This window comes from Sphaeramia orbicularis, chromosome 24 (genome assembly GCF_902148855.1).
Source record: "Sphaeramia orbicularis chromosome 24, fSphaOr1.1, whole genome shotgun sequence".
Lineage (NCBI taxonomy): Eukaryota > Metazoa > Chordata > Actinopteri > Kurtiformes > Apogonidae > Sphaeramia > Sphaeramia orbicularis.
The window spans coordinates 46,664,778-46,677,249 of record NC_043979.1 but is presented as its reverse complement, the minus strand read 5'-3'; the positions used below and the strand labels follow the sequence as shown (position 1 = coordinate 46,677,249).

General features: G+C 35.3%; 1 protein-coding gene across 1 annotated transcript in view; it reads left to right on the top strand.

Annotated features, from left to right (window-relative positions):
* The window catches only part of fam184ab (family with sequence similarity 184 member Ab), a 219,361-nt gene that overhangs the window by 33,648 nt on the left and 173,241 nt on the right, over window positions 1–12,472 (top strand). Inside the window, exon 7 of the mRNA XM_030128825.1 lies at window positions 100–281. Coding sequence (XP_029984685.1) covers window positions 100–281 — 182 coding nt within the window. The remainder of the gene's footprint in view (window positions 1–99; window positions 282–12,472) is intronic.

Genomic DNA, 12,472 nt, shown 5'->3' with positions numbered 1-12,472 from the left:
AGAACCTTGGTAACCAGTGCATGTGTTGGTTCGGTCCAGTCTGGTCAGAATACCCCCCCCCCAGGTGACCTTCAGCATGTCCTCCTCGTCCTGCCTTAGGTCAGATCAGCAGCCTCCAGGCCACCCAGATGACCCAGGAAGCCGCCATCCGGGACCTGGACAACGAGCGGAGCCGGCTGAAGGACAAGGTGGTGAGGATGGAGGAGGAGAGGGAGGCTCTGCAGAACCAGGGCCACGCTCTGGACGACCGGCAGAAGCAGCAGATCCTGTCTTTGGAGAAGGTGTGTGTTCTGTATTCACGGCAGAGCGCCGGTAGGAAGAACCAGGAGGAGATCAACATGCAGACCTGTGTGTTTTTCATCTTTAAAACATAAGGAATGTGTGGAAAAAATTCTGCAGACGGTGTGAATGTGAACAGGGTTTTACATACAAATAACCCTGGTGATACAAAGGAGGACTGGAAGGCGGGCATTTACATATCGATCAATCAATCAAACTGTGTTTTTTCATGCAGTTCATTAATAAGACAGAACCAGTGAGGGGGAAAATGAGTTAAAATACAGACAAGAAAAAGAAAGAAAGAAAGAAAGAAAGAAAGAAAGAAAGAAAGAAAGAAAGATAAATGTATGAATACGTTAGTTTAAGTGAATGAAATAACATCAGGAAGGTACGCCAGAGGATGAGGGAAACTGCAAAAAAATCATAATAATAAGGTCCAATATGTTCTTTTTATTATTATTCTGAGAAAACAGTCAGAATTCTGAGAAAAAAAAGTTTGAATTCTGACTTTAATCTCATAATTCTGACTTTTTTCTCAGAATTCTGTTTTAAATGTACTTTGTATCATTATTCTGAGATTAAAGTCAGAATTCTGAGGAAAAAAAAGTTTGAATTCTGACTTTAATCCTGGAATTCTGACTTTTTTCTCAGAATTTAGACTGTTTTAAATATTTTTGTAATAATTATTCTGAGATTAAAGTCAGAATTCTGAAAAAAAAGTCTGAATTCTGACTTTTTTCCATTAACCATTAACATTATTACATGTAGGTCTTCAACGATTATTAAACAATATTATATTAACACTTAAACATCCTAAAAATAGAAAGTATCAGAAATAAAACAGGATAGTTCTGCCGATATAGAATAGAATAGAATAGAATAGAATAGAATAGAATAGAATAAACAATATGAATAAAAAATTAATGTCAGAAAAGAAGAAAATAACAAGTATAAAATTACAAAATGCTAAATAGTAAAATTAGAAAACAATATAAAATTTCATAAAAGTAAAATAAGACTAGGACTAAAAGTAGAATAAAATAAAAATAGACATAAATTATCAATATTTACAATATCAGTAACGGTATTGTATGTATGTCAGTGATTATTAGCAATATTAACAGTGTGTATATCTGTGAAAATATTGATATTTGTATAAATATTGAATAAATATTGCAGTGTTAGTGCAAGAACAGAGGATTATTGTACATCTTACTGCACATAATTCATGTTATACAGGGTTAATGTGATTAGGAAGTGAGTTTTAGTCCGTTTGATTGATTGATTGATTGATTGATTGATTGATTGATTGATTTTTTTTATTTTATTTTATTTTTTGTTTTATTTAGTATAGAATTATTATAGAATAGAATAAAAAATAGAAAATAGAATATAAAATTTCATAAAAGTAAAGTAAGACTAGGACTAAAAGTAGAATCAAATAAAAATAGACATAAAGTATCAGTATTTACAGCATTAACAGTATTAATAGTATGTATATCAATGAATATTAGCAATATTACCAGTGTGTATATCTATGAAAATATTGATATTTGTATAAATATTGAATAAATATTGCCGTGTTAGTGCAAGAACAGAGGATTATTGTACAGCTTACTGCACATAATTCATGTTATACAGGGTTAATGTGATAAGGGAGAGAGTTTTAGTCCGTTTTATTTATTATTATTATTATTTGTTTTTTTTATTTTATTTATTTATTTATTTATTTCGTTAGTAAGTTAGTTAGTTAGTTAGTTACAGGACAATGTCTGTTGGCGTTAGTTGCAAAAAATACGATGCGTGCACCAGCTTTAGCAGAGAAGCTAGTTTCCATCTATTTCCATCTGTTGTCTATTATTAGTTATATTTATCCCTTTCATGCACGAATTATGAGAACCTTAGTCAAGATTTTTTTCTTCAGTGTTTAGCCATGAAAAACACAATGCGATCGAGTTTTTTTTTTCTATGGAGTTACAAAAATATCCATGCATTTAATTTTTGAAGTAAAGAAACATGTGTTTAAAACCCAATATCAGAGACTGATATGAAAACAATGAAATAAAAACATTTTTAATGCCGCTAATCTTATGTCTTCTCACATTTTAACATATTCTAATGCTAGTAATTACTCACTTCATGGAGATAATATGCAAAAAAAAAACCTTCTTGTCTAACAAATAACAATTGATTTACACTCAAACATGTTAGTGCAGATCAGGTTTATCAGGAACAGCAAAGTTACAGTAATGATCTGAATTACAGTGTATGGGATGGTGCATAAGTGTCCACTGTGTTGGCTGATATGGAACTAAAACAACAAAACCCATGAATATACAAGAGAACAGCTGGAGAAGAACTGTCCACTGGAGTGGGCAGTGCATGAAAGGGTTAATGTTCATGGAAAACCATGAACATTGTTACATGTAGGTCTTCAACCATTAACACTTAAGCATCCTAAAATTAGAAAAAATAAAGAATAAAATAGGATAGTTTTGTCGATTTACACTAATCTAAGTAATTTTCCCGCCTCACCCGATGTGGAAGCAGACGTAAACCCTCATCTTTCAGCAACCGTACGTTCAGCCTTTGAGAGGGAAAAGCCCAGAGGTAATATTCACCATATCTGAGCGCTGATGCACTTGTAAGGCTTCCACAGGCTGAACAGATAAACACATGTCTGCTTCTCTTCCATTCTTTGGGCTCTTGTGCTTATTTATTTGGGGTTCGTCAGCCCTGGATGAGGCACTAATCCCCGTGTGTTCTCCTCTGAGGTGAATGTTTAGCCCAGAGTCAGTCTGTATACATGCAGAAGGAGCTTTGCACTAAAACTACTCATATATTTCAGGAGCGTCTTTAGAGCCGAGCCATGAGCAAATACCTGCAGAGTATTAGCAGACCCATCCCACAGGCTGGAGTTGACTTTACCTGGAGAAGACTCTGGATTTATCTGAAAGATCTGGAAATATTAGGAAAATACATCTATAAAGCAGAGGGGCTAAAGTCGTATCTTCCATTCAGTCCAATTGGATCTGAAATAAACTACTAGCATCATAACTATAAATAACAACAACTTTTTCTTTGGTTTAGTGCAATGAAAAGCATTCAATTATAAAAATATTACATTTACAAACTAAGCTTTAACAAAAAACATGAAAATAACCTGAAAAAAGTGAAATTCATAAAAAAAAAAAAAAAAAAAGAAAATTTGAATTAAGCAAAAAGCTGGAAAAAAGCTGGAAATATTAGGACAACACATCTACAAAGCAGGGGGGTTAAAGTCATTTCTCCCATTCAGTCTAATTAGATCTGAAGTAAAGTAAAGCATCATAAACTATAAATAAAAATAATGACAACTTTTTCTTTGTTTTAGTGAAATGAAAAGCATTAAATTATGAAAATTTTTATATTTACAAACTATCCTTCAACAAAAACATGAAAATAACCTGAAAAAAGTGAAATTCATAAAAAAAAAATAAAAAATAAAAAAAATCTTGAATTAAGCCAAAAGCTTGAAAAAAGCTGGAAATATTAGGAAAATACATTTATAAAGCAGAGGGGTTAAACTCATTTCTTCCAGGAGTCGTATTCAGTCCAATTAGATCGGAAGTAAAGTACTAGCATCATAAACTATAAATAAAAATAATGACAACTTTTTCTTTGTTTTAGTGCAATAAAAAGCATTCAATTATGAAAATATTTACATTTACGAACTATCCTTTAACAAAAAACATTCAAGGGGGATAAAAGGCAAAAAAAATCTTAAATGAAGCAAAAAAAATCTTGAATTAAGCAAAACAAAATTGTAAATGTAGCAAAAAAAATCTTGAATTAAGCAAAAAAAATCTTAAATGAAGCAAAAAAAAAAATAATGTTGAATTAAGCAAAAAAAATTAATTAAGCAAAACAAATCTTGAATTAAGCAAAAAAAAAAAATCTTGAATCAAGCAAAAAATCTTGAATTAAGCAAAAAAAAAAAAATTGTTAATGTAGCAAAAAATCTTGAATTAAGCAAAACAAATCTTGAATTAAGCAAAAAAAAAAATCTTGAATCAAGCAAAAAATCTTGAATTAAGCAAAAAAAATCTTAAATTAAGCAAAAAAAAATATGTTGAATTAAGCAAAAAATCTTGAATTAAGCAAAAAAAATATTGAATTAAGGAAAAAATCTTGAATGAAGCAAAAAAAATCTTGAATTAAGCAAAAAACTTGAATTAAGCAAAAAATCTTAAATGAAGCTAAAAAAATCTTGAATTAAGCAAAAAAAAAATGTTGTATTAAGCAATAAAATATTGAATTAAGCAAAAAAAAAAAAATCTTTAATGAAGCAAAAAAAATCTTGAATGAAGCCAAAATTAACAATCTGCAATATTAACATATCCTGCCTCAGCTGATCGTTTCTACATGTGTATTATGGATCAGATCTACAAATACACAAAACGTTTAATAACAGGCAGAACATTGGTACAGTTTTGGAGTTTGGGACTAAAATGAGTTGGACTTTGTTGACTGTTAATATTTTCCCTTTGCAGATTCATCCCATGGGCCGGATCAGAACCTTTGGGGGACCGGTTTTGGCCCGTGGGTCACATGTTGGACCCCCCTGCTCTAGAAAGTCTGATTCAGTTCAAGGGGAAATAGCACTAATGTGCAAACGTCATGTCATTAGTCCTTCCACTGGAGCAGACTGAGTGTACATGCTGTTTCATTTGGACCACAGTCAGTTTGTCGTTCGTTTGTCCCGTTTTGACTCCAGAACTGAAATCCATGCAACAGGATGAGATCCACTCTGGATGAACTCCTAAAGTCCAAGGCAAACTCAGGGCTCAGGACGGATATCCGTCCAAACTGCTCCTGCTGTAGACTACAAACCCCCCATGGCAGGACTTCAGAGGTCCACCGAAGTCACCGTTTAGAGCAGGGGGGTCCAACATGTGACCCACGGGCCAAAACCGGCCCCCCAAAGGTTCTGATCCGGCCCATGGGATGAATCTGCAAAGGGAAAATATTAACAGTCAACAAAGTCCAACTCATTTTAGTTCCAAACTCCAAAACTGTACCGATATTCTGCCTGTTATTAAACGTTTTGTGTATTTGTAGATCTGCTCCATAATAAACATGTAGAAATGATAAACTGAGGCAGGATTTTGTTAAAACTGCACTTATTTTCCTGAAGAATTTTCAGGTTTTTCAGGTTATTCACATTTCTTTGTGAAAGGATATCATCATGATACTTTTCATCTTTGTTTTAGTGTAAAAAAAAAGTACTAAAGTAGTAATGTACATGCAGTGGGATGAATGAGAGTGAATGACTGGATGTGAATGAATTTTTTTGTATATAGATAGAGTTATAGCAATGCATTTTTTTTTACTGCATTTTGTATCTTTTAGTTTTTATTAATGTCTGTTTTTTAATGAAAAAAGCCTTGAATGAAGCAAAAAAATCTTGAATTAATTAAGCAAAAGAAAACTGAATAAAGCAAAAAATCTTAAATGAAGAAAAAAAAATTTTGAGTGAACCAAAAAAAATCTTGAATAAAGCAAAAAATCTTACATGAAGCAAAAAATCTTGAATTAAGCAAAAAAAATTGAATAAAGCAAAAAATCTTAAATGAAGAAAAAAAAATCTTGAATGAAGCAAAAAAAAAATCTTGAATGAAGCAAAAAAATCTTGAATCAAGCAAAAAATCTTTAATAGAGCAAAAAAAAATCTTGAATTAAGCAAAAAAAACTTGAATAAAGCAAAAAATCTTAAATGAAGAAAAAAATCTTGACTTAAGCAAAAAAAAAAAACTTGAATAAAGCAAAAAATCTTAAATGAAGCAAAAAAAAAAAATCTTGAATTAAGCAAAAAAAAAAAAATCTGCCAATGGAACCAGTGAAAATGATGTTGTTCAGATTTGTTGAAATCAGATTTTCCAGATCTATTGTCTCTAAATCAGTTCTTCTGCCTCACAGTACAGTTCCTCTTCAGGTGATCGTCTGATTTTCAGTCTGATCAGATATTTAGAAAATACACTTGGTCAGAGTTAGATTGTTTCCAGAGTCAGATCAGCTAAAATGAGTGTGACAGCCCCGGTTTAGAGAAACGCACATTTTCATTCTGACTGTGAGTCCAGAACACTGGACCACATCTGGACCACATGGACTAGACTGAACGTCCATGAGCGTTTATGAGATGGAAGCTGCCGTCTACCTGGGAACACTTCACACATGACTATTACCAGGCCCTTTTTTATTATATTCAATAGAAAATTAAGTCTCAGAGGAAGCCCTCGACCTGTAATCGTCAAACTGTTGAACTTGTCCGTCACTTTTCCCGGTCCGATTCTTCACAAAAGCCCAGAAGCTTAAAGGTCAGATGGTTTGTGGAAAACGGCACAGTCAGCAGAGCGACCGCAGTGGATGGGAAATGTCAAGTGCAGCTGCTTCATGTGTGTTTTGGCGTGGCTTCATCGGTGGCATTTATGCGGTGGAATCCTGCAGGAGTGGGGACGGTCCTCCCACTGAGCGGGACGCCGGCCATTTGGAACGAAAGAAAGACAGAAGAAAAGAAAAGAAAATCCTACAGAGCGTTCACTTTAATGCACCTTTTAGAAACCTGCTCTAGCTGAGGCCTGCATAGGATTTATTTAAGAGGAAATACCAGGATTTATACATACTGTTATAGATAGATAGATAGATAGATAGATAGATAGATAGATAGATAGATAGATAGATAGATAGATAGATAGATAGATAGATAGATAGATAGATAGATAGATCTACCCTATAACAAATAAGTAGCACAATTAACAAAGATAGGAAGACAGATAGAAAAAAAAGTTAAAAAAAATAAAATTAAAAAAAAAAAAGCAACAAAATTAGTGAAAAATGACCAAAGCCATTTTGATGACAAGTGTTTTGTTTTTTTTTTTGGACGTAGCAAATTGTTATATCATGCAAAACTGCGATGGAAAAACCTTTTTCCACAACTAGAGTCACACGAGTCATAAGAGTTAGGGTTAGGGTTCCGTTAATTTTTGTTTGTTCAAAAATAATAATATTTGAGCGTTGAGATCCAGTGGATCAAATATAATACAAAATTGAAACTCATACATGGAAACTGATCAATTTCCATGTGTGAGTTTTGAAAATAAAAATGTTTTGGTTGTTCAGAAGGACCAGTAAAGGCTCCAGGAGAATTTTCTGTTCATGGTTTAATGGTTCAGGCCTTACCGGGTTAATATAGAGCACAGGTGCCAAACATGCGGCCCGGGGGCCAAATCCAGCCCACCTAAGGGTCCCATCTGGCCCATAGGATGGATTTGTGAAATACAAAAATTACACCGAAGATATTAAACAATCAAGGATGTCAAAATCATTTTAATTCAGATTCCACATACAGACTAATTAGATCTCAAGTGGGTCAGAACCAGTGAAATACAATCATATTAAACCTATAAATAATGAAAACAGCCCATTTTCTCTTCGTTTTAGTGTAAAAAAGTAAAATTACATGAAAATGTTTGTTAAAAAACTGTTGTTTTACAAAAAATGTGAATAACCTGAAATGTCATAAGATAAATAAATGTCATTTTACTATGATTCTGCCTGTTAGTAAATGTTTGGTGCATTTATAATTGTAATGTAAGTTGTAATGCACATGTGTAAAGGATAAACTGATAATCTGAGGCAGAATATGGTTAAAATTGCAGTTGTTTTTCTAAAGACGTTTCCAGTTGTTCATGTTATTCAGATTTTTGTAGATGTAAACATTATCACAAATTAACCATTTCATGCATGACTTATGGGAACCTTAATCAAGATTTTATCCTGAGTGTTTTTATCTCTGTTTAGGCGTGAAAAAAACACTGCAATTGAAATTTTTTTATGAACCTATTTTCATGGAATTGCAAAAAATATCCACTCAGCTGGACACCATGTGTTTATTTTTTTTCTGATATACTGTGTGAAAGCTATGAAATACATTTTTTTTAATGCTGCTAATCTGATGTTTGTCACATTTTAACATACTATAATATTAGTTATTACTCACTTTATGGAGATAATATGGAAAAAAAAAAACTTTTGTTTAAAAAACTGTTAATTACAGTCTAATAACAATAACAAGGAATTGATTTTCACTCAAACATGTTGATGCCGATCAGGTTTATCAAGAACAGCAAAGTTACAGTAATGGTCTGAATGTCAGTGTTTGGGATGGTGCATAAGCGTCCGCTGTGTTGGATGATATGGAACTAAAACAATAAAGTCAATGAAAGAGAACAGATTTGAATAGCTGTCCACTGTAGTGACCAGTATACATGAAAGGGTGAATTTGACTTTTTTCACTGGTATTCTTTTACTGGTCCGACCCACTGGAGATCATATTGGACTGAATTTGGCCCCTGAACTAAAATGAGTTTGACCCCCCTGATATAGACAATATTTGTCTGTATGTGGAACATGTCATTTTACGCTTTTTTTTTCTCTAAAACAAAGATGAAAATTATTATAATGATACTGTTATGACAGTATTTTGCTGGTGTGACCTACTTGAGATCGAATGGGTCTGAATGTGGAACCTGAACTAAAAGGACCCCGCTGACTGTCCACATTTGACCCTTAGTCGGTCCAGTTTTTGGGCCACGGACCATGTATTTGACACCATTGGATTTGTGCTGAACACACAGTGACTGAACACTGTTACGCTGTTAACAATAGAAAACCAACCATTGTAACGAGAAGAAAGAATCACATTAAAACTGTGATTTTTTTTTTTTTTAAACTGTGGTTGTAGATAAACTTATTTCTTTTCTTTAAATTGGCAACTTTAGCGAAAACAGGGGAACACTTCAGATAATGTTGGGCCCCAGACTCAGTGAAGGACAAGTCATTTCATTAACAAATAATAGGAGGCTGTTTTTTTTTTTTTTAATGGTCTATTTCAGCACTTTTCCTTCGACAGTGTTTAATTTAGCTGTCCCCTTTTTCTTTTTTGTCCTTTCTTTGTAATCGTCTAAATTAACCTCCTGGGATGTTCTGGTTTGCTTGTTTACGTGGCGCCGTGGAGACGTTTCCCCTCAGGTTTGTTTGACCATATGTCAGCGCAGCAGTGACGCTCCGTCTGTCCGCTTTGATGGACGTTTCTTGGTCCAGTTCCAGATTAAAGCCCTTGATAATGAGCAATTATTGCACACTAACACAATCCACCCACGTTCCCACACTGACTGGCACTGACGCTGTGATACAGGACGTCTGATACGGTCAGTTTTTTAATGACAGCGCTCAGATTTGTTCGGATTTTAGTTTGTTCACCCAAAGTTTCTCAGATTTTGCTGCTGCAGGCGGCTGCGCTAACCTCTGTTTCCCACAATGCATGTCGCGACAAAAAATTCCGAAGATGCCCGAGTTCCCTCCCAGCTCTGAATGTAAACACATGGTTTTGTTTCTGGTGGATGGCACTAAGAAACTGTTCATTGTAATGCAAGAGATTCAGCTGAGGAATGACAGACAGACCAACAGATTTGTGATACTGAGGATATGACTGAGGATGGACAGATGTGAGGAAAAATGTGTCAAGAAAGTCTCCTGCACCTTTGAATGATGAACAGGACACGAACATGTCCATGTTTCTCCAGTGGCTCAGAGCGGACTTCTGTCTCATCTTTATTCTGTTTTATACCTGCTGCTTCCAGCCTTAAGGCACATTACTACCAGGGGTGGCCATGGTTCAGGTGGTAGAGTGGGTCGTCCAATAACCAAAGAGTTGGAGGTTCGAATCCCACTCCATCCTAGTCAGTCCATTGTGTTCTTGGGCAAGACACTTCACCCTCCCTGCCTCCGGTGCCACTCACACTGGTGTATGAATGTTTGGTGGTGGTCGGAAGCAGCCACGCTTCTGTCAGTCTGCCCCCCCCCCCCAGGGCAGCTGTGGATACAGATGTAGTTTACCACCACCAGAGGGAGAATGTGAGAGTGAATGAAGAATGGATCAATAATGTAAAGCGCTTTGGGTGTCTAGAAAAGAACTATATAAAATCTAATCCATTATTATTACACTGGGTTACAAAAAAATGTTTTTTGCAAGTTGTCTAGGTTTTTTCAGCTGAGTTAGGACCATTTTGCACCGCTAAATCCAAAAATGACATCTGTTTTTCCCAGTCAGGTCAGGTTTTTTTGCTAATTTGATTTTGAAAAATTTGATCTTCTCACAAAACTGATTACATTTTTGTGACTTTATCAGTTGATTTTTTTATATAGTTCTCACCCAAAATAGGTTTTAAGAGAAAAAAAATCATTTTCTAACAGGATTCCTGTTAGGTACAATGGTGTATTCACCGCAGATGGAGCAGAATACATCAGGCTTATTTTTGCAAGATCTTCTAATCGAAGCCATTTCATTCACCTGTAATATTAAAAAAAACATTAATCATAAATTGGCAAAAGTAAAATCTTCAGAACTCGTTTCTTGCAAGAAATGTGAAAGAATTTTGTATCATATGATGTGAAAATGCCCATAAATGTAAGCAAAAATGTTAAAAAGCCAGTATGTAGCAGAGTTCAGAAAGTTGACCTGATTGAGCAAAATTGATGTGATTTTTGGATTCAGCACCAAAATGATCCTAAATCAGCTCAAAAAACTGAAACAATACATTTGTTGTTGACCAGTGTAATTATTTTCACCCTGGGGCACTGACACCAGTCTGGCCCCTGAAACAGACTCATGTTGGGCCCTTGGTACAAGAAACTCACTGGAGGGGGAGGGTGGGCGGAGCTTCCTGATTTCCACTTTACTATTCCTCTAACTCCGCCCTCAGCCACAGGTGATCCAAGTTAATATTTCTAGAACGACTGGCTTCTGTGACCCGCCTCCGCTGGCTGGTTCCTCCATGTTTGAGTTTGAGGCCAGGAGGACCTCCTGTGGAGGGTTTTCCACACCCTTCCTCTGCGTTGCTCCTGCAGCAGAACCGACGTGAGCACGACCAAGACGCCCCGAGCCGGCCACGCTTCCACATCAGCGGTTTCCGGGTCATTTACTCGCAGTCCTGCTCTGAAAAATTGATCTCATCCACCCTTAATTGATTATGCAAAATTAAAAAGAAATCGATCCAAAATCAATCAGATCGATCAGCCCTAGTCTCCATGAACTGTAAATGCTCTGCTTGGGTCTGAACTCTTCATTCAACTCCACAGGTCCATCTTCAACCCTATTTCTGAGGAATGACACCAGAAAGGTGGTTTGGAGCGCTAGCCCTTTAAATGCACATGAGACACTTCAGGCCCCGCCCCCTCCAGGTTCAAATTGTGCTTAATTTTCTTTAGACATTTCAGGTTGTTCATATTTGTTCAGGTTATTCACATTTTACTGTGACAGGATAGTTTGTAAATGTAAATATTTTCATAATTTAATGTTATTTTTCAAGGTCAAGGTTACTTCATTTATACCCGTAGGTAGATTTGTTTTGCAGTCTAGGTGATTGCCTTGGCATTACAACAACACATACATTAAACATGCAAGACAGGCACTTGATCACGCTTACAGACAGGACTAAAAGACAGGACAAAAAGTGCTCAGTGTTCCACCATTCATCGGTATAGCAGCATGGATAAGGAAAAGAATAAAATAAATAAGATCAAATAAATAAAAACAAGCTACGATAAAACACAAAAAAACCCAGAAAAGATAAAAAACAGTCTGGGATAAAAACCAGGATAAGAACATAAAATTAAACAATTTAAGAATTTAAAAATTTGAAGTCACAATAATAATAAATAGAGCAAAGAAATGGAATAATGTCACTATTTCTTCTTGAGCTCAGTGACGGCGACAGGAACAAAGCTGTTTTTCTAAACGCTGTGTCCTGCACCTGGAACTAAGAACCTCCGTCCAGAGGAAAGGAGCTGGAATTCACCTGGTAAAGGATGGGAGTCATTGTTAAGAACTGATGCATCCATCCTCTGGACCTGTTTAGTGGACAGGGAGGCGGGACAAGACTGGGACTCACCAATCAGGCGACTGGACCATCTGACTGTTTGATTTAGTGAGTTTCTATGCAACTGACGTCTGACCGAACCACGGCACCAGACAGAAAGAGAAAACAGACTCAATAAAGGAACGATAAAACAAAGTTAAAATGGTTCGGTCTAAAACAAAGACAAAAATTGGAAGTTGTCATTATTTATAGACATAGAGTTATATTATTGTTTC